We start from the raw sequence: 20,286 nt of genomic DNA on the forward strand, positions 1-20,286 counted from the left end.
CCCCGCGTTCTCGTGGGGTGGCCAAATAAGGTTCGTTCAAGGGGCTGTTGCAACAGTTAAGGTGGTCGAGACAAATGACACCAACAAACAGGGTAGCAAGGAACGCTTTCCAGTTTTCAACAAGGAACATGTAGCTACAGCATATAAAATAGCGTGCTTTTCTTACCTTCATTTTCCTGATAGCATACAAGTGACAAGAAGCTAACGTTGACATTAACAAACAAGCTCCAACTGAAACTTGTATAACCCTTAAGAACACAATGTACAACATTCCTGATAACGTCAAAGGCGCGGTAGAATTCGACCCATGGTTGAAACCCTTTGCCGATGTACTTTCCGAGAGAAGATATTTAGCTGACAAGTGGTCCTACGATATCACTCATGCCACCCCTGATGGTTCGTATCAGTCGCTGAGTAAGTTTGCCAGAGATTCATACAAGTCATACGGATTGCATGCCAACCCGAAAACCAAAGAAATCACATATAAAGAATGGGCACCGAACGCTAAACGTGCATTTCTAGTAGGAGATTTCAATAATTGGGACACTACTTCTCATGAACTTAAGGGCAAGGATGAATTCGGAAATTTCACCATCACCCTCCCCCCCTTGTCCAATGGTGATTTTGCTATTCCTCATGATTCTAAGATTAAAGTCTTGTTCATCCTACCTGATGGCACTCAGATCTTCCGTTTACCTGCATGGATTACAAGAGCCACTCAGCCTACGAAGAACACTTCCAAGGAATTCGGGCCTGCTTATGAAGGTAGATTCTGGAATCCTGAAACCTCTTACAAATTTGTAAATCCAAGACCAAATTTCAATGAATCTGCAGATTCTCTAAGAATTTATGAAGCACATGTCGGTATTTCAAGTCCCGAACCAAAGGTTACTACCTATAAAGAATTCACTGAGAAGGTTTTGCCCAGGATTAAATATCTTGGCTACGATGCCATTCAGCTTATGGCTATTATGGAGCATGCGTACTATGCATCATTTGGTTACCAAGTGACCAATTTTTTTGCGGCAAGCTCTCGTTTTGGTACCCCTGAAGAACTAAAGGAACTGGTAGATACCGCACATGGCATGGGTATCGTAGTTCTATTGGATGTGGTTCATAGTCATGCGTCTAAAAATGTTGAAGATGGGTTGAACATGTTTGATGGATCTGATCATCAATACTTTCATTCTATAAGCTCTGGTAGAGGTGAACATCCGTTGTGGGATTCACGTCTGTTTAATTATGGAAAATTTGAAGTACAGCGGTTCTTATTAGCAAACCTGGCTTTTTATATTGACATTTATCAGTTTGATGGGTTCAGGTTTGATGGTGTCACTTCAATGCTATATGTCCACCATGGTGTTGGTGAAGGCGGTTCCTTTAGTGGTGATTATAACGAATATCTTTCTCGTGACAGATCCTTTGTAGACCATGAGGCTCTATCCTATTTGATGTTGGCCAATGATTTGGTTCATGAATTGCTCCCTCAGTTGGCTGTCACTATTGCAGAAGATGTCTCTGGTTATCCAACTCTATGTTTACCTCGTTCCATTGGTGGTACTGGTTTCGACTATAGACTTGCTATGGCTTTACCTGATATGTGGATCAAGTTGATCAAGGAGAAAAAAGATGACGAATGGGGGATGGGCAACATTGTATACACTTTGACTAATAGACGTTATGGTGAAAAAGTTGTTGCTTATTGTGAATCCCACGACCAAGCTCTGGTTGGTGATAAGACTTTAGCGTTTTGGCTGATGGATGCCGCAATGTATACCGACATGACAGTATTAAAAGAGCCTTCCATCGTTATTGATCGTGGTATTGCTCTACATAAGATGATTAGGCTGATCACCCACTCATTAGGAGGTGAAGCTTATTTGAATTTTGAAGGTAATGAGTTCGGTCATCCAGAATGGTTGGATTTCCCTAATGCCAACAATGGTGATAGCTATAAATATGCCCGTCGACAATTCAATCTGGCTGATGATCCTTTGTTACGTTACCAGAATTTGAATGAGTTTGATAGATCGATGCAGTTATGCGAAAAAAAGCACAAGTGGTTGAACACAAAACAAGCATATGTTTCTTTAAAACATGAAGGCGACAAAATGATCGTATTTGAAAGAAATAATCTATTGTTTATTTTTAACTTCCATCCCACAAATAGTTACAGCGATTATAGAGTTGGTGTTGAAAAAGCTGGTACTTATCACATCGTATTGAACTCAGATCGTGCTGAATTTGGCGGACATAACAGAATCGACGAAAGTTCTGAATTCTTTACCACTGACTTGGAATGGAACAATAGGAAAAATTTCCTCCAAGTCTATATTCCTAGTAGAGTTGCTTTGGTTCTTGCTTTAAAAGAATAAACTTTACATTTTATTGCTAATAGTACAGAATTAAGATTCAATGATTCTTTTTCTTCAATATATGAGTACATATTTAAACGTATATAACAAAAAACGAACATTTGATATTCAACAACAATATTTGTCAGTAGCACCATATGGTCATAAGGGCGCGTAAACGTTTGTTTGACCGGAGAAAGAAAAATAAAAGCCCTGTAGGGGGCTCGAACCCCTAACCTTATGATTAAGAGTCATACGCGCTACCGATTGCGCCAACAAGGCTAGTTTCTTGGAAAATTAGGCTTAGTTTTTGCTTACTCATTCAGTCATTTAGACATCACCTAAACTAGTAATTCATGGACAAAGTTGATTATTGTTCCGACAGAGCCATGCATGGGGCAGAAGAGGATGAATTTAAGTAAGGAGTTTGATCAATAACCCCAGCTGCTAGCTCGTAGTCCCCACATAACGACGCTCGCGTGGCGTAATGGCAACGCGTCTGACTTCTAATCAGAAGATTATGGGTTCGACCCCCATCGTGAGTGCTTTTTTTTTCTTTCTTTCAAAAGAATGAAAGCTACGACGTACATCCTGTACGTCGTAAACTAAACAAAATTCGAGATAAAGAGGTCATCTTTTATTTTTTTTAAAGTATATGTATATATTCACAATATATACGAGAATAAGGTAGAAAGTTAGATGAAATCAGCTTTCACCAACCAATTTTTTCAGTCTGGCAACCTCATTCTCCAAGTGATAATTCTTGGAGAGTAGCTCTTCAACTTTGTCTTCCAATTGCTTCATTCTTTGCAGCTTTCTTGCACGAGAACGTCTCGCGGCTTCAGTGTTTCTAGCACGCTTTAGAGCGGCAGGATCACCGGATTCCGGTACAATTGGAGATAATGGAATCGAACGCTGCTTACGGTTGTAAGCAACAACACCCAAATGATCTAGTCTTGATTCGTCATCATTTCCATGATGTTGATGAAAATTTTTAGCGATTGAATTTGGTTTCTTGGCCTTTTTTGTTTGACTCAATTTTGCGTCTTCTAGTACAGGAGTGGGCAAGAACGAGATCGTTGATACCTCCAGATTAAATGGTACCAAAGAGGCTTCTTCAGTAGATTCAATTGCCTTGTCAGCCAATGAAACATCATCTGTGGTAACTGGAATGTCGTTATCAAACAAAGAAGTCCATTCTTTAGAATTTTCTTCTAGGTTTTCATATTCAAACATCGGAGTTGAGTCGGTGCTTGATGAAAAGAAGGACTCTACCACAGCAGCATCTAATTCAGGAATTGGCAAAACCGCCTCAGTATTAGAAGCTGTTACTGTTTGTGGAAGAGTGAAATCAAAATCAAGATTTGAAGGGGCATCTTGCTTAATCATTGAATCTTCCTCGGTCTTGATAAATTTATCAAAAACCAATTGGCCAACAACCGGTTTAGCAGTGGTAGTGGAAGCAGAAGTACTTTCGTTGGTTGGCTTAGAGCCATCCAATGGTGAAAACCCCATTGGATTTAAAGCAAATAAACTTCGCTGGTATTCGGACATTTTATTTGTATTTATTTTTTTATTTTCTTGAGTGGACAAATTGGTAAACAAAACTTTAATGATAATGATTTAATTTAATGATAGTATAGGGAAATTTTTATTGGGTAAATAAACCTGGATAATTAGATAGAAAGGTAACCGTTACGGAAACATCTTGGGTGAGTAAAATTCTACGGACACATGATAGCAATTAGTAACAAAACAAATAACTCTTTAAAAAACTGATAGTTTTCGAAAAAAGTAAGGGACTTTAATTAGTAAAGGAAAAATAAGATTTTTTCTTTTAATATATTTAACAACACATTATTCTCTTAATTTATAATTTTTTATAATAATCTACTTTGGAAACAAAATACAATTGGTTTAGCAAGCCATTTTTTCAATGATCTTTAATACGATACTGATGATAACTTAATAAACTGAACTGAATAAAATATTTTGTTTTGATTGCGAAGTAGATGAGTAAGCTGTGCGGCTGATGAGTTGTAAATTCGCTAGTGTAACTGATGGATAAAAAAGTTTGAGGGGATGAAGAAGGGGGGGGGGGTGTTGTGTTGTTTTGTTTTGTCTTGGTTTTATTAAAACTCTATATGAGACCAAGAACTACTAAGAAGTAAGAAGATAGCGAGCCATAATATGTTTGAAAAAGAGAAACGAAAATTCGAGAGCGAGAGGGAAAAAATGGAGTATTTATCTATTCTGTCAAAATTCAGAAATTTTTCACCTTTTTCTTCTTCCAACTGTTGTGCTGATGCATTTTATTTCCCGAAGATCTTCAAAAGTACTCCAATCTAATTGGCTGGAGATTGGAGCTCGGAAAGGCGGTGCGTGTATGTCACTACAGGCATTTGACGATGTCCGGCACGACAAGAACAGTTTTTTACAAGATGCCGGTGGTGTCAGGGATTACAAAATGTATGGGTGCAGCACGCGTCCATGCATGCAGATGTGCATTAAGGCGTCCACCAATAATGAACATGATAAAGAAAATTTGATGTAATATCAAGTTTTTAACGGCAGCCTGCGGTATGATGAGCATAAGATAGCGCCATCGGTTGTTGGTAAGCTAGCTCGGCAACCGCTGACCAAAGAAGAGTATAGCTCCATCCACACGCGGATCGGGGACGGCCCATAACAGACCGCGTGGGTGGGATATAGTTCAAGGCATCGATCGAGCCAGCCAAGTCAGCCGTTTTGAAAACAAAGAACAGGAAACAGAGATCTTTACGTAGGTAATGATCAATCGCAACGAACAGAGGCTGTCTTTTTTTGCGTTTTTTTTTTCCTGCAAATCCCCCTTCAAATATTGAGGTGTGGGTGGAGGCGTATTTTTTTGTTGTTTTTCTCGTCATTTACGTAATCCCGCAGGTCGGTTTTCCTCTTAGTCTCCGTACATTTCTTTTTTTTACGTTTAAAGTTCGTTAACGAGGCAAAAAATGGCGCGTCTCCCTCCTTTTTTGCCGGCAACTGTAACTGTAAACTGTAAAATTGTAAGTGTAATTGTAATTCTAACTGTAATTCTAACGCTAAATTCTCGCGTACTCTCGTAGGTTGTTATTATCTTTTCTTCTTATTTGATTGTGTACTATGATGTGTATGTTTCAACTTGACCGCTTCTTCTTCATCTTACCCCTTCTTTGTGTGTTTTTCTCATAACTCAAAACCTCGTTACTGCATCTAATTTAAATTTAAGCTAGACGGAAGCTACCAAGGAAGCTATTTGGTTTTGTTTGTATTTTTTCGTTTCCCGATTGTTTCCGTTTCATTTCTGTCTTCGAAAACCCTTCGTTTTTGCCTGTGGTTTAAACAACCTGTCATCCATCAGTAGCCTTTTGATTGTTTGTTTGTCTTTTTAAGATTTCAATAATATTTAATATCCATTCTTCCTCCTTCCACCTATCGATAATATAGCCTTTTTTTCTTTACGCCGTTCCCTATACTGTATTTCCAAGAAAAAGCAAGTATCTGTATCATCTGACGCTTCCTCCCATCCCTACTCTCCGTATAATCACACACACACAACTAGACACAAGGAAGAACAACGAAATTTCTAAATGGATATCGAGCCTACTTTCAAAGGATATATTGAAGATGAAGATGACGCTTTGCTTATCCTCCAAGCGACCTTGGATGGTAAGTTGAAACATATACCAAGAAGACCCTATGAAATTGAAAGACCCTATCTAATTGTTTCCGGTAGCATATTCGTTTTCATTGAAGAAATCTCCGGCATCAAGAGATGGACTGATGGCGTTTCTTGGTCTCCATCTAGGATATCGGGCAAATTTTTAATATACAAAGAACTCGATAAAGAAAACTCCAACGTTAATTCTAATAGCACGTCGAGTGGCAATGCCGACTCCACCATCGTACCAGATGGAACATCTGGTGCAAAGAATAATTCTTCTTCGTCGAAAATTAAGCTACCTCCTTTGAAGAATCATCAATTTGATTTACCACCTACTATGGCTCATTCAAATTTTGAATCAGACCAAGAGTCATCCATTTCTCCATCAAATCGTTCCAATTTGCCATTAAAATACACCGGCTTGGTGAAAAAAACAATATCAGTGAAGCTGAAGAGACCTCCATTCAATTCTGTTGAAAATTTACACATTGTCTCGTACTATTCTGTAAAGGATATCAAACAAAATTGTTTAGCGACGCCTAAGGCCTCTCCTTTTCTAAAAGATATCAGACCTTCACAAGAACTAATTGTCGCCATGGAAAACACGACTTTGGGCAATGTGAAAAATAACTCAACCACTAATACAAGCAGTTCTAATAATATAAACAACAAAAGTAACTCTTCCACTCCTCTAAATACTGTTATTTCCACAAATAATAATAGTGCTAATATAAATGCTGCTGGCAGTAATCAATTCACTAGTGCAAACAAAAATTATTATTATAAAAATGATGAAAGCTCTGGATATCAGATCAATCAATTTGCCCCCGCGTTGCCATCGACAACTTTAATGTATACAACGAATCCACCTTATATTACTCAATCTCCCGATAATGCAAACTCCACTGGCATGAATACTCATAGTAGCAATAACACTAATCCTAACGGTAACAATAATATTAATAGTAATACTGGAAACAATAACAACTCAAGTAGATTTCCCAATGGCTCCTTTGCATATAGTACTGCTGGCGATTTCATTAACCAGCAACAGCAAGGGCAAATTTCTTACCCCTTCTACTATACAACGATTCCAATAAATAATCCGAATTACTATACCACACAGCCCCCAAATCCTGTAGCGAACACGGCAACAAACGATAATCAAAATTATTCCACTTCTTCAACACAACACCCTTATTATGGCCACCCTACCGAAAGTCAATCAGCATCAGCAACCACAGGCGCTCCTGGCGCTTCTGGTACAACCGAAAATGGGCTGCCTGTTTCTAATATGCAACCATTACTCCATCAGGCCAATAATAACAACCCAAGCGCCACTTCTTCTACAACTTCTTATCCGATATATTCTATGAACGTGAACGTTCCTTATTACAGCTCCTCTGCATACAAGAGAGCCCAAGAGAGTACTACTTCGAACCCAAACGCGGAACCTTCTGGAACAGCAGGCACGAATTCAGGCACAATGTTATCGAATCCTGCATACGCCAATTCTCAACAATACACTCCATCGCAAGTGTATTATCAAGGGTTTCCGCAGTATGCCATGGCTAGTGCCCAGAATCCATCAATGTACCAGCATCAACACCAGCATCCTTTGCCCACAGTATACCCAATAACGGCGTCGCAACAAAACATAATAAATTCAAGCCACGCTTTGAATACTATTGGATCAGACCCTCAACATCATCATTGTCAGCAAGAGCCCAACGATCATAAAAACTTTGCCATGGGGCATCCGAATAATAACATATTAAACATCACTAACAATGATACGATGAACAATCTCAATACAAATACTTCAACTACAACACAATAAGTAAATATATTTAAAAAGTACGCCGATTTTCTCTTTTCTTTCTTTCCTCATTCAGTAATTGGTCTATTCATGAAGTTTATACATTTTTTACTATAGTTTTTATATATTTGCTTCTTTACGTAATCATGCCTTCAATTTTCTTTCCATTTTCTCATGAAAAGCATATTTATTACTTTTTGACATTATGGAATATCTCTGCTTGGCGCATAGTTTTTCTTAACATTTTCTACGAAAGTCACCTTTGTTGACGTTTTTCTTGAAATTATTGTTGGAATTAATTCTCGATATTTTCGCTAACGAAAAAAGAATAGGAAAAGATAAGCAAATCCGTACATAAGAGAATAAGCATAGGCGCACATCAAAAAATCAACAAATCCTAATATATCCTCTAATATTTGATGAAGAGTGAAACCCTCACTACAGCTACATAATGAATGATGAAGGCCATAAGACGGCTCTAGAAAATCAAAATAAAACGTCACTAGCTAACGAAGATTATGCAACTCTAAATAAACCAAAAAGTCCGAAAAAGAATGCTGATCCGATAATTGCCGCAATTGCAGGCGCTCTATCTGGTGCTCTATCTGCAATGCTAGTTTGTCCTTTTGATGTTGCAAAAACAAGATTACAGGCACAAGGCCTCCAGAACATGAGCCATCAGAGTCAGCATTATAAAGGGTTTTTCGGCACATTTGCTACTATTTTCAAAGATGAAGGTGCTGCTGGGCTTTATAAAGGTCTACAACCAACAGTTTTAGGTTACATTCCCACCTTGATGATTTACTTTTCCATCTACGACTTTAGCAGAAAATATTCTGTCGATATTTTCCCACATAGCCCATTTCTTTCAAACGCTTCTTCTGCAATTACTGCAGGTGCCATCTCTACGGTTGCAACAAATCCGATTTGGGTAGTAAAAACAAGACTTATGCTACAGACAGGCATTGGTGAATACTCCACTCACTACAAAGGTACCATAGACACTTTCAAAAAGATCATCCAACAAGAGGGTGTCAAAGCTCTTTATGCTGGTTTAGTACCAGCCCTTCTAGGGATGCTGAACGTTGCCATACAATTTCCGTTATATGAGAATTTAAAGATTAGGCTCAAGTATTCAGAATCGACTGATTTATCAACAGATGTAACAAGCTCGAACTTCCAAAGATTAATATTGGCATCTATGTTATCTAAAATGGTAGCGTCTACTGTGACTTATCCTCACGAAATACTTCGAACTCGAATGCAGTTGAAGTCTGATCTTCCCGATGCCGTACAACGCCATCTACTGCCACTGATCAAAATCACGTATAAGCAAGAGGGTTTTGCCGGATTTTATTCTGGATTTGCCACTAATTTGGTAAGAACAGTACCCTCTGCTGTGGTGACGTTGGTGTCGTTCGAATACTCTAAGAAGTATTTGAGTGCTTTTTTCAATAAGGTATAGTAGAAAAATCACGTAAGGTAGACTAAGGTCTGTAGCAAAGGAGCATGTTCATCATAACTCTTCCCACAAGACTTTCGCTGCTCTGTCTTGATATTCAAACCTTAAATAAATGTTTATTCTATTTTAGTTCATTTTTAATCTTAGATTAAAGTGTCAACAGAAATCAAGAAGGGATATCTTAACCTGGGAATTTTGGCTATTTTATAGAAACAAATACATAAATTCCAGGCTTGTCTGAATGATGAGAAAGGGTTTAGAAACTAGAAACTAGAAACTAGAAACTACATTGTGTCACGAAAAGTGCAGAAAACCCAATTCAAATAACTAAACAAGAAAAATAGCCCTTTTTTTAAATGAAGGAGACTTTGCCAGAATAAACCAAAAGCCTTCTCCAACAGTGCCATTCCTAGAATCCGTACTGAAAATACACTTTATATTGAGAGAATCTCCGTATATTTCAAACTTGATTCAAGTCAAAGATATCGAGTTTTTTAGAGAAGATTTGGCGTGAATGAGGCCATCTGCGCTAACATTTTCAAAATTGGTTTCAATGGAAGGACCGCTCCTTTTTTTGATGGTTGGGGGTAAAAATTTTTTAAAACTTGATTCGTTGCCGTCATGATTTGGTCGAAACGCAAAGGAATCGCTTCGCAGCTCGTTCATCCCATCAGCAGTATTTACGCTTTCCTTGCGAGACTCATCGTGTTTTGAAGTGGAGGAGGTAAAGTCATCCCCTTGCACACTAGCTTCAGTGGCAATGACAGTAGATCCTGGGCACGCTATGTGCAGAAAATCAAAGAGAAGTGGGTAGTGAGCTTCATTTATTGAATTATTTTTCAATAATTGGCCCTTCTTCGGGAGATTGGCATCTAATGCAATAAAATTGCTCACGATATCTTTAACAATACCATCGATGCGAGCGAGCTCCTCATTCAATGAACAGATTTTCTTTTCTGCACTGATCAATAGACAGTCATTTCCATTAATCCCACCAGTTGAGGCCCTCTGCTTTGAAACACTTTTATAACTATGTTCTACCTTTTTTAAAGACTTCTTCAAGTGGAATTCAATTTGCTGCATCTGATTGCATTCCTCATCAGTGTCCTTCTTTACAACTTCATAAATAGACAGGATGTCTTCCTTAACTTGCAGTAACTCATACTTAGTGCTACTGAAAATGGCAGCCTGTGTTAATTTTCTATGTGATGCAAGGGGGGGTAGGTCCTTCAAATCCTGGTAAAAGGAACTATCAGCAACGGCGTCAAACTCTATTTTTGATTTCCATTTTAATATACCTTTAGTCAAATCTGCTACCATGCTTGAATGATCTCACCCTCTTTGTATTGAAAATCAAATTGCCTATACGCTAAATATTGCTTACCTTATGTTTATTTATTGCCATATTCCATGAACACAGTTGCTTCCGAGACAAAAATAAAAATACTCGGTACTTTGCATCCAAGATGATTGAAATTCTAGAGAAATCATATGGGAAAATAAAAAGGAAAAACCCATTTAATCAGGGAAACATAGGGAATGCAGAGCTTATTAAAGGCATTCTCCTTAGTGTTCGGAGGTTGCTGCTCCAATGTTATTACATTTGAAGAATTAATGGGTGATAGAACAAGCGGCGCTAATAACCTCATCACATTTTGTCAATTTTTGTTCGTTACATGTCAAAGTCTCCCCAGCTTTATAGATGTTCATCGACCTTTTCCTTACCTAAAGCCACTGAAAACGCCCTTTCACGTCTACATTATTTCTGTCGTTTTATTCTATATTTCCTCTACAACGAATAATAGCGTGTTTAAGTACAACATATCCATTCCAATTCATATTGTTTTCAGATGTTTTGGAACGGTCATAACCATGTTTACAAGCTGGTTATTAAATGGTAGGAAATATACAAGAACTCAAGTAGCATCAACAATATTTCTAACCGTTGGGGCTATCATTGCATCACTCTATAAAGATTCCGACTTCCAGTACCAAGATTTCAAACTGCAAGGTTTGAAATATGGAAAAGATCAGCCTATAGATAGCACCTTCATTTTTGGTCTTTATATACTAATGCTTTCATCATTCACTTCATCTTTACTTTCGGCATACAATGAGCGTACGTATCAAAAATATGGTAAGCATTGGAAAGAGAATGTTTTTTACAGTCACTTCTTATCAATGCCTCTATTTCTTTTGAACGGAAAACAGTTGATCTACGAATATCGAACAATGAGAAACTCTAAGAGAGTGATATGTTTGAATGTTGGTCGAACGACTAAAATCCCGCACGCAGAAACCTTCCTCTTTTTCAATGTTTTGACGCAATTTTTTTGCGTTAAGGGCGTTAATATGCTTGCCAGTCAAACGAATGCCTTGACGCTTTCTATAACGTTACTTGTCAGGAAGTTTTTAAGCCTTTTGCTAAGCGTCTATCTTTTTGGTAATAGTCTTTCGTACACCGGCTACTTTGGAGTTTGCCTAGTCTTTTTTGGTGCTTTTATATACTCGCTTGGATCGATTCGTCCCAGACTTGAAAGTAAAGAAGCATTGGGGAAAGATCAATGAACAGGTATATTAGAGCTGACTTCAAATTCTATTTTATATTACATAAATTTGCAGTCGGTAGAGTAAGTTTTGGAAAATCGCAAAGCCGCGTCACTTGCAATTGAATGAAAAAAAAAAATGACAAAATGGCGTGCACGAAAATTCATCCATCTTTAAACTCAGTCGTCAAGAGGGGCACAGCATTATAGCAATGGAACAAAGAAATAACAGTATGCAAGATTTGTAAATGCAAAATCCCCAATCAAGTGCTACATTCAGAATTGATTAGCCCTATTTTTACTAACACAAATTCATTCATTTTTCAAAATAGTTTTTCAAGCAAAATATAATGAGTACAAGCAAATTTTAGAAGAATTGCAGGCAAAGATTATAGAATTAGGTCATGACAAAGATGAACATGACGTAGTTCTCAAAACATTGAAGAATGCTGAACCGGTAAGGAAATGCTACAGGATGATAGGTGGCGCACTTGTGGAAAGTGATGTTCAAACAAGTTTACCTGTTCTTGAAACTAAGAAAGAAAATCTAGAAGGTACAATCAGTCAAATGAAAGAGACTTTAATAAAAACTGCACAAGATTTTGAAAAATGGAAGAAAGATAATAAGATTCAAGTTGTTAAAAACTAAGCCATTGATTCTAACTTCTTTAATGTACTTAGTTTAGCAGAAAATATAAATAGGTATAACCAATACACTTATATATCCACACGAGCACTGTATAAAGAACCATAATGATGTGAAGAGGTATACTAGTTGGTCTTTTTGAATGTTTCAAGTTTCCTGCCAACAGAGGAGGTTGTAACGAAAGAAACAACAAAAAATATCCAGGCGACAATAACACCACAAACAGCGCTAAGATAAACCCAAGAATTGCTGATTTCCCAACTTCTTGGGTATTCATCATTAGCAAGATGACGGATAGCTTTAACATCTTTATCAGTAGTAGACGAAAGGCCAATCTTGCGATAATCAGTGAGGAAAGTAAACACACCGTGGCGGTCTGGAAGTATAAATTCACCGGTGGTATAGTACTGCGTTTCCGAGTCATTTCCGCTTGGTTTCAAGGTTAAACGATAGTATGGATCCACTTGTCTCAACTCAAATTGAAGATCATCGGTGATATGTGGTACCCATTTCTCGCCATTCCACTCTGAAAAGCCGACAGAATATACGACTTTATCCTTAACTTTGTAAGGCACTTCATCATAATCAGTACCATCTACATGCGAATGAACTGCGTGTACACTTTTAACTACAGATTTTTCTTTGAATGTCCATTTTAGTAATTCTTTTGCGAATTCTTGATTAGCATCTTGATTTTTGTTCTTCAAGAAATCGTTACTCCCGATCCACACCAAACGAGCATTGTTTAAGTTTTGAAAACCAACGACAAGGAAACCCTGAGTTCCGCTTGTCCAAGAGTTACCTTTACCTTTAAAATCGGTAAAGGATGTCCTTGGAGCGTTTAAAATTGGCACGATTTGTTCCCGGTTTTCTAATAAAGCAGCTGAGCTTTCTCCTAAAACAAACTGTTCTCCCTTTTTGCCATTGTAAACATGCCCGTTCAAAAGGTGATCTGAAGAAACGACTAGCTCATCTGGAGAAGACGAGAAATAGTCGTGAACAACGTGTCCTTTTGGACTTGGATATATGCCCAGTTCATTTAAAAATAAACGAATCGTGTTTGGAACAGCACCCGGAGAAGTCATGCATAGTACATTGCCTTCGTTTTCAAAAAATCTAATCAACTGCTTAATAGGAACATGTCTAGCTAAATTCTTGCCTCCCTTGGTGGGTAAAATGATAATATTATCATATAATCTTTGTTCTTTATCATACAAATCTACGGCAGTGGAAGTACTATTGATGTCCAAATATTCCAGTTCGTAATCTCTTTCTTCTAGGTCCCTTAAGTAAACTGTGTAATCCTCCAATGGCTCTACAGATTGATCGTAAAGAACTAGCGTTTTTGAACTTTGGCTGCTCAGGGCAAAAATGGCCTGGAGAAGAACAAATAAGAAAAAACTCCAACTGAACTGCATCTTACAAAACTAGAGGAAAATATTTATAAGATTTAGTACAGTTAATGATCGTGTAGGCACTCGAAACCGACAAGAAAGTTGGTAGACTATGCAATTCTTTAAAGGTAATCTTCTTTTCAAGAGGCGTTTGGTATTTTTTAGACGTAAGTTGGTGCAATGAATTATACAGTAACCCGCCTTGAAAATACAGAATATCGACAACGGGATGTCCTCGAATAAAGGTATACAAGTATATATATACTTAAAGGATTTGCAGCTTTTTATCGTCATCAGGGCTCTCATGTGGGCTTTTATTTCTTGTATGTTTCTGGCAACCATGACTCATCAGCTTTCTTGGCAGCAACCCTCTTTTTAATAGGTCTTTGATTTGTTTTAGACTTCATGTAGCAATAACTTAAACCACCAACTATGACCAAAAAAATGATCTGAACGGATAAAAACTGTGGGTTAAAAAAGGAAATTGGTGGGCTGATAATTTCAAAAAGAGTTGGTGGTGCTGCAACTCTCATCATTTCATCAGATTTAGACGCAAACAAAAACGGAATCAAAAAGTATTGTCCTTCAGGTAAATCTAGCGTAACGTCTTGTCCAAAGCTTGATGTTCCGTTAACTTTCATTTCATAAGGCCCTGCATCAGCATAGGTAACGTTTGCAACAGGATATCCATGTGGATACGTGACAATTGTTCCGGCGACACCTACAATTGTGATGTTAGAATCTTCCAAATTGGTGACATTATAGGCCAAAGTAGCGGTATCCCGAGCGTAAAATTCAAGGAGAGTATCTAAACCATCTGATTCCTTCCCAGTAACATCATACTTCACTTCCATGTTGATTGAAGGCGGCGCTACGGCATCAGCAACATCTTGGTTCTGTTCTACATTCTCACTACTATTAGCAGATATAGCAACGCAAAGACAGCTTAAAACACTCAATACGGTGAAACTAACTAACTTAAAAAACTTCATAGTCGCCAATTATCAATTAGTGAACGGTAAATCTTTGCTTGCACCTATACTCCTAACCGTTGATATGTTCTTACTTTCCAAAATCTGCAGTCTCATCAAATAATCTTGAGGCCCAAATAACAAAAACGCTTACCCGACTGCTGAGCTGGACCACCAAATATTCTGAAAATTGATATAATCAAGTATTCCACTTTAGCGAGCGCTGGAAACGACATTGATCGCTATCACGGCTGAATAAATACAGCAAGTAATCAGAAAGGATAAACTCTCATCAGTTAGATTATCACGTGAAATGACTACATGATTTACGATTTTATACAGAGAAGTGACAATCATGGGTGTCATTGGCACTGCAGCTATATATACATGTGCATCAATTATTTTATCATTTAGTATATTTCCGCCTTTTTTTCAGAAGTGAATAATTTGTAAGAACAGTAATCAACTATTGTTCGTTGATTACTAGTGCAGCATATTAAAATTATTGTTTTTGTTACTAGAGTATTCTCATATACGGTGTTCGAAAGATGACGTAAAATTTTAGGGACCCAATACCAGATCCAAGTGTCATCAAAATTAGTGGAAGCCGAAGCCCGTTAGAATTTACAGTGTAAAAGGATTAATGAGTGACAGCGTGCAAAACGAAGATAAGCAAATCTACAATATTGTGTAGATTTACTGATTCCCTTTCTGTGCATTCCTATGTCCTCGAGGAAAACCCTTTACCTTATTTTAAACATCTAATTTTTATTGCCTTTCTAAGAAAAATGGAATCTTGTAGTGACCATGTGATTCAAATTGACATAGGGAAAAGAAAAGGCAAGGATTGATAATATTGAAAGTCACATTTTCGTTCATCATTATCGTAATTATTTGAATAGCTGTTATGAAGTCATGAGAGCTAGCTTCAAAAGATCAGCGCCCTCGATTTTCCATCTAGAAAAAAAAAACGTATCACCAATTCTTGTACTCCTCCTGTCCGTCCTAGAGATCATTAAACCCGATTCTTCTACCAAGTTTACCTAGGAAACACATCACTTAAAGTACGTCTACTGAAAAATGGTTGAATGGGCATTCGAATATTAAAAAGCTAGCAAAGCTAAAAATTTTAAAGATGTACGTATACTATGCGTCTGTATGCAAAGAATCAACTTTTGATGAAATCGATAAAATCGAAGTGAGAAGATAATCACGTGAAGCAAAAACAAAATAAATTAACTCTAATTTTCTATGTAACACAAAAATACTATTAAAGTTCAAAAAAGAAAAAATTAAAAAATTGATGTTTTTACCTTCCGAATAAATTAAATGGGTTAATTTGAAGGAAAACATCAATTTTATGAACAACACTCAAGATTTTTCATAGGAATTCGGTTTTTGAACTTTCTAAGTTGCACCACATAGAAGGACAAATATCTCTAAAAATAATGTTAATGTCGTGCTTGAAGCGATATGGGATATGGCCAAATTTTTGAATTGGTTAAGAAAGCCAAATAATTTTTGTAGACAGTGCCGTAAAGTCTTTATTATAGAAAAGCTATTGCCTAGAAAAAATAATCTACTGTGCAAGACTAAGACGAAAAGACAATGAATGAAGTGGCTGCACTCATAAATTTGTTCCATCAAACGACAGAGAAATTTAGTCATTTTGTCAACATTCACCGTTCCTACGATTCAATCCAAAAAGCAGTTATTCGTTATATATCAAATAAGTGTAGTTTTTTATTTGTTAAGTTCGTGTGCGAGCGTGAATATGGCAATAGTTTAAGGAACCCTTTTCAACAAACAAAAGGAAGAATCTAAATTATGATAAAGCAGTCAAGCACAGAAAGATTTTTCGGACGGAAACCTGGATAGAGATGAAATAGTGGGTTGGGCGGATATGACTCGACAATCGCGATTGGGGGTTAGAGCAGTATATGAGTACATTGAAAGCATGCACGTGCGGCAACTTTTTATTTCGTGTTCCGTTTCTTTTTGTTCTGCAGAACTACTGCGGACCCGAGAGCCAATGTTACGTACTACTTCGGGTTATGACGCGCACCCAACCCAACCTGCGCAAAAATAGCAACTTTTATGGTGAGCCTGATGAAAAATTTTCATGCTGAATCTTAGAAGGCTGTTAGGCAATAGCTGCAATGACTATTTTGCCAACAGTTGGGCAATGCATGGTAACTCAGAAGCAACCGCGAAAAAAAAGACATCCCACTCTGCGAACCCTGGCTTTCGGCAGACTTAATCATGCAAGTTCCAGGACGGCCAGGCCACCAATATGCAGTAAAACGATGAAAACAGTGTGCGCGCTTCCCGTGCCACGTGCTTTTAACCTAAATAGGACACAAACTATCGGGCTTATCTTCAGACACGCTCTTCCAAGATGATGAGCTGCTGGTGTTTTAAAGTTTCAGTCCAGGCCTTTCAAGATATCTCAGGATGAGGCTCCGGCGCCACTGTAAAATTGTAGCTTTTCTTCTTCTAGCCTACAGATTTTGCCTTTGTGAAGATGCTTTATTGCTTAAGGCAAGATTGTTTTCAGAAATATTATAAAAGGACTTGAAGCTGATAAAAACTCTACTTGTAAAGACGAATATTTAGATCTTGTTGTGTTTCACCGATGATGTGATTTCGTTGTGATCAGTCCAATAACGAGAATATTTACAGAAGGTCACATGTTGGCCCTTCGGAGATTTATACTAAATAGAAGGTCCTTGAGATCATGTACTATACCGGTTATAGTCGGAGCTGTGCTTATTATTTTAGGGCTATTCCAGCTAGTCTCGCACCGTGATAATGTACTTATGCATAATCTACGCTCAAACAGCGTGAACAGTTCAAATAATGAACGATTGGATAATGTAGATCGTGACGTGCTTATGGAGGCCTTCGGCTCTCCTGATATGGACCCAATAAACAGCATACCAGTATCTCCATTAGAATCGGTTCCTTTTTATGACAATTTCATGGATATCAAAAGGAATTCTAGTTGGCTGATTAATAGAAGGAGTCATTATAAGCACTTCAATGAATTGAGCTTGGAAGACCGGTGCAAATTTTATTTTCGCACCCTTTACACGCTGGACAATGACTGGTCTAATAGTGTTCATAAATTAATGTACAGCATTAATGATAATGAAGAAGTTGATGATGTTAAGGGTGCAGATGGAAACCCAATGGATGAAGAATCCGAGAAGCTATATCGCCGAAGAAACGATATGTTCTTAGGGTTTGAGAGAATTAGAGCGTATGATAAATGTTTTATGCAAGGAAATCCTGTCAATATTCAAGAAATATTTCCTAAAAGTGATAAAGTTCAAAAGGAAAAGATTCAATCAAAATTAATTGAAGCATTGAATGTCACACTTTTGAAGGATACGAATAACTATAAGAACTATGACCAATTTGAATTCGAGCACAAGATGTTTCCTTTTGTAAATAACTTCACCGCCGAGACATTTCACGAAATAATTCCAAAAATCACATCACCTTTTGGAAAAGTGCTTGACCAAGGCTTATTACCCAAGTTCGATAATAAAGAAAATAAAGTACACGAATTCTTTAAATACGAATATAATCCATCAAAAACTTTCTGGTCGAATTGGAGAGACATGAGCGCTAAAGTAGCAAACCGCGGTATTGTGTTGAGTTTAGGTTCTAATCAATTTCCATTGGCCGTGAAGTTTATAGCTGCTCTAAGATTTCAGGGGAATACTTTGCCAATTCAAATAGTCTACAGAGGCAACGAACTGTCACAAGAATTAGTTGACAAACTTATATTCGCTGCAAGAAGCCCTGATTTCAAACCAGTTGAGAATAAATATGACAATTCCACTAACGTTCCACAAGAGATTTGGTTTCTTGATGTCTCTAATACTATACATCCCAAGTGGCAAAATGACTTTGACAGTTATAAAAGTAAATGGCTGGTAGTTCTGTTTAATCTTTTCAAAGAATTTGTCTTCTTAGATATTGATGCCATTAGTTACCAAGAAATTGATAAATATTTCGAAACTGCGGAATACCAAAAAACGGGAACTGTTTTTTACAGAGAAAGAGCCCTCAAAGAAAATGTGCATGAAAGATGTATTGCCAGGTATGAGACTCTATTACCTAGAAAACTTGAGTCCAAAAATTTTAAAAGTTCACTCCTAATCGACGCTGATCGTGTTCTCAGTGGATGTGATAACGATTTGAAGCCCGAGGAGCATATATTCAAAGCTTTCTTTCATCATAGAAGACAGCACCAGTTAGAAGCTGGTTTATTTGCAATAGATAAATCAGAACATACAATTCCTCTGATTCTTGCCAGTATGATTCATTTGGCCAAACATACGTCTCATTGCACACACGGTGATAAAGAGAATTTTTGGTTAGGATTTTTGGCTTCTGGCCACCATTACGCACTGCAAGAAGTATATTCTGGTGCCATTGGCGATTATGTTAAAAAAACTGATTTGAACGGGAAGAGGCAAGAGGCAGCAATTGAGATATGTTCCGGACAAATAGCTCATATGTCTACTGACAGAAAAACGTTACTCTGGGTGAATGGTGGGGGAACGTTTTGTAAGCACGAAAACTCTGCTAAGGATGATTGGAAAAAAGAGGGCGATTTTGAAAAATTTAAAGAAAAATTCAAGGCTTATGAAGATATGGAAGAGTATTATTACCTTACCCCAATTAGCAGCAAATACGTGATTTTACCTGATCCAAAGTCGGACGATTGGCATAGAGCTTCTGAAGGAGCTTGTGGTGGCTATATATGGTGTGCCACTCACAAAACCATTCTGAAACCGTACAGTTATAACCATAGGACGAGTCACGGCCAACTAATTGCTCTGGATACTGACCAGCGCCTTCACATTGACGCCGTCAACACTGTCTGGTCACATGCTAATAAAGATAAAACCAGAGCATTTACTGAAGATGAAATAAAACAACTAGAAACCCCAGGGCATGAGTAATATTAGACTACATCTGGTTGATGTTGTTTTTAACCTTGTTCTTGATGATACTCTCTGTAAACTATATATAATATGCATCTTAAATAGAACGAAAGCTGCATTTGTGGTTGTTTTCAACAGCTTCTTTATCCAATTTTTGTACTAAATTGTTGCTGCGGCCTTAGCCTCCATAAACATCCAGAAAGGGAAGTGAGGTACCACTGTAACCTAAAAGAAGGTTTTCTGTCACGTATAATGAGCGAATCAATAGTAATTAGAGTCTGTTGTACAGGTACTAAAATAATTTCAGATATTAATATAATGCAGTTCATTATGATGTTTATCGAACACTAGAATATAGAGCTGCTTTAATTATTTAATTATTTTCCAAAATTAACCTAACAACTTTTTTCCTGACAATTTTCTTTGAAGTGCCTCATATTTTATTTTTCTA

At 37.4% G+C, this 20,286-nt stretch overlaps 11 protein-coding genes and 2 non-coding genes across 13 annotated transcripts; 8 read left to right on the forward strand and 5 right to left on the reverse strand.

Moving 5' to 3' along the window:
* Positions 1 to 260: 260 nt before the first annotated feature.
* On the forward strand, positions 261 to 2,375 carry GLC3 (1,4-alpha-glucan branching enzyme; the record flags this gene model as incomplete). Its single annotated transcript, XM_056227380.1, has 1 exon — positions 261 to 2,375. One exon carries the CDS (start codon positions 261 to 263, stop codon positions 2,373 to 2,375), a length of 2,115 nt encoding a protein of 704 aa, XP_056087208.1.
* Positions 2,376 to 2,563: 188 nt separating this feature from the next.
* On the reverse strand, positions 2,564 to 2,636 carry Skdi_5.trna5K. Its single transcript has one exon. It is a non-coding gene; the product is annotated as a tRNA-Lys (tRNA).
* Positions 2,637 to 2,827: 191 nt separating this feature from the next.
* On the forward strand, positions 2,828 to 2,899 carry Skdi_5.trna6R. The gene has a single exon. It is a non-coding gene; the product is annotated as a tRNA-Arg (tRNA).
* Positions 2,900 to 3,059: 160 nt separating this feature from the next.
* Positions 3,060 to 3,908, reverse strand: GCN4 (amino acid starvation-responsive transcription factor GCN4; the record flags this gene model as incomplete). Its single annotated transcript, XM_056227383.1, has 1 exon — positions 3,060 to 3,908. One exon carries the CDS (start codon positions 3,906 to 3,908, stop codon positions 3,060 to 3,062), a length of 849 nt encoding a protein of 282 aa, XP_056087209.1.
* A 751-nt stretch (positions 3,909 to 4,659) lies between these two features.
* On the forward strand, positions 4,660 to 4,908 carry SKDI05G0620 (uncharacterized protein; the record flags this gene model as incomplete). The annotated part of the gene is made up of 1 exon (XM_056227384.1): positions 4,660 to 4,908. One exon carries the CDS (start codon positions 4,660 to 4,662, stop codon positions 4,906 to 4,908), a length of 249 nt encoding a protein of 82 aa, XP_056087210.1.
* Positions 4,909 to 5,962: 1,054 nt separating this feature from the next.
* Positions 5,963 to 7,876, forward strand: MIT1 (Mit1p; the record flags this gene model as incomplete). Its single annotated transcript, XM_056227385.1, has 1 exon — positions 5,963 to 7,876. One exon carries the CDS (start codon positions 5,963 to 5,965, stop codon positions 7,874 to 7,876), a length of 1,914 nt encoding a protein of 637 aa, XP_056087211.1.
* A 430-nt stretch (positions 7,877 to 8,306) lies between these two features.
* On the forward strand, positions 8,307 to 9,320 carry YEA6 (NAD+ transporter; the record flags this gene model as incomplete). Its single annotated transcript, XM_056227386.1, has 1 exon — positions 8,307 to 9,320. The coding sequence occupies one exon, from the start codon at positions 8,307 to 8,309 to the stop codon at positions 9,318 to 9,320; it is 1,014 nt and encodes a 337-aa protein (XP_056087212.1).
* A 468-nt stretch (positions 9,321 to 9,788) lies between these two features.
* VAB2 (Vab2p) lies at positions 9,789 to 10,637 on the reverse strand (the record flags this gene model as incomplete). The annotated part of the gene is made up of 1 exon (XM_056227387.1): positions 9,789 to 10,637. The coding sequence occupies one exon, from the start codon at positions 10,635 to 10,637 to the stop codon at positions 9,789 to 9,791; it is 849 nt and encodes a 282-aa protein (XP_056087213.1).
* Positions 10,638 to 10,856: 219 nt separating this feature from the next.
* Positions 10,857 to 11,885, forward strand: YEA4 (Yea4p; the record flags this gene model as incomplete). The annotated part of the gene is made up of 1 exon (XM_056227388.1): positions 10,857 to 11,885. The coding sequence occupies one exon, from the start codon at positions 10,857 to 10,859 to the stop codon at positions 11,883 to 11,885; it is 1,029 nt and encodes a 342-aa protein (XP_056087214.1).
* Positions 11,886 to 12,075: 190 nt separating this feature from the next.
* GIM4 (tubulin-binding prefolding complex subunit GIM4) lies at positions 12,076 to 12,512 on the forward strand (the record flags this gene model as incomplete). The annotated part of the gene is made up of 2 exons (XM_056227389.1): positions 12,076 to 12,094; positions 12,196 to 12,512. The coding sequence occupies 2 exons, from the start codon at positions 12,076 to 12,078 to the stop codon at positions 12,510 to 12,512; spliced, it is 336 nt and encodes a 111-aa protein (XP_056087215.1).
* Positions 12,513 to 12,634: 122 nt separating this feature from the next.
* On the reverse strand, positions 12,635 to 13,927 carry WBP1 (dolichyl-diphosphooligosaccharide-protein glycotransferase; the record flags this gene model as incomplete). Its single annotated transcript, XM_056227390.1, has 1 exon — positions 12,635 to 13,927. One exon carries the CDS (start codon positions 13,925 to 13,927, stop codon positions 12,635 to 12,637), a length of 1,293 nt encoding a protein of 430 aa, XP_056087216.1.
* Positions 13,928 to 14,217: 290 nt separating this feature from the next.
* On the reverse strand, positions 14,218 to 14,895 carry IRC22 (Irc22p; the record flags this gene model as incomplete). The annotated part of the gene is made up of 1 exon (XM_056227391.1): positions 14,218 to 14,895. The coding sequence occupies one exon, from the start codon at positions 14,893 to 14,895 to the stop codon at positions 14,218 to 14,220; it is 678 nt and encodes a 225-aa protein (XP_056087217.1).
* Positions 14,896 to 17,693: 2,798 nt separating this feature from the next.
* MNN1 (alpha-1,3-mannosyltransferase MNN1) lies at positions 17,694 to 19,853 on the forward strand (the record flags this gene model as incomplete). Its single annotated transcript, XM_056227392.1, has 1 exon — positions 17,694 to 19,853. The coding sequence occupies one exon, from the start codon at positions 17,694 to 17,696 to the stop codon at positions 19,851 to 19,853; it is 2,160 nt and encodes a 719-aa protein (XP_056087218.1).
* Between the last annotated feature and the right edge of the window lie 433 nt (positions 19,854 to 20,286).

Source organism: Saccharomyces kudriavzevii (assembly GCF_947243775.1).
Source record: "Saccharomyces kudriavzevii IFO 1802 strain IFO1802 genome assembly, chromosome: 5".
Taxonomy (NCBI): Eukaryota; Fungi; Ascomycota; class Saccharomycetes; order Saccharomycetales; family Saccharomycetaceae; genus Saccharomyces; species Saccharomyces kudriavzevii.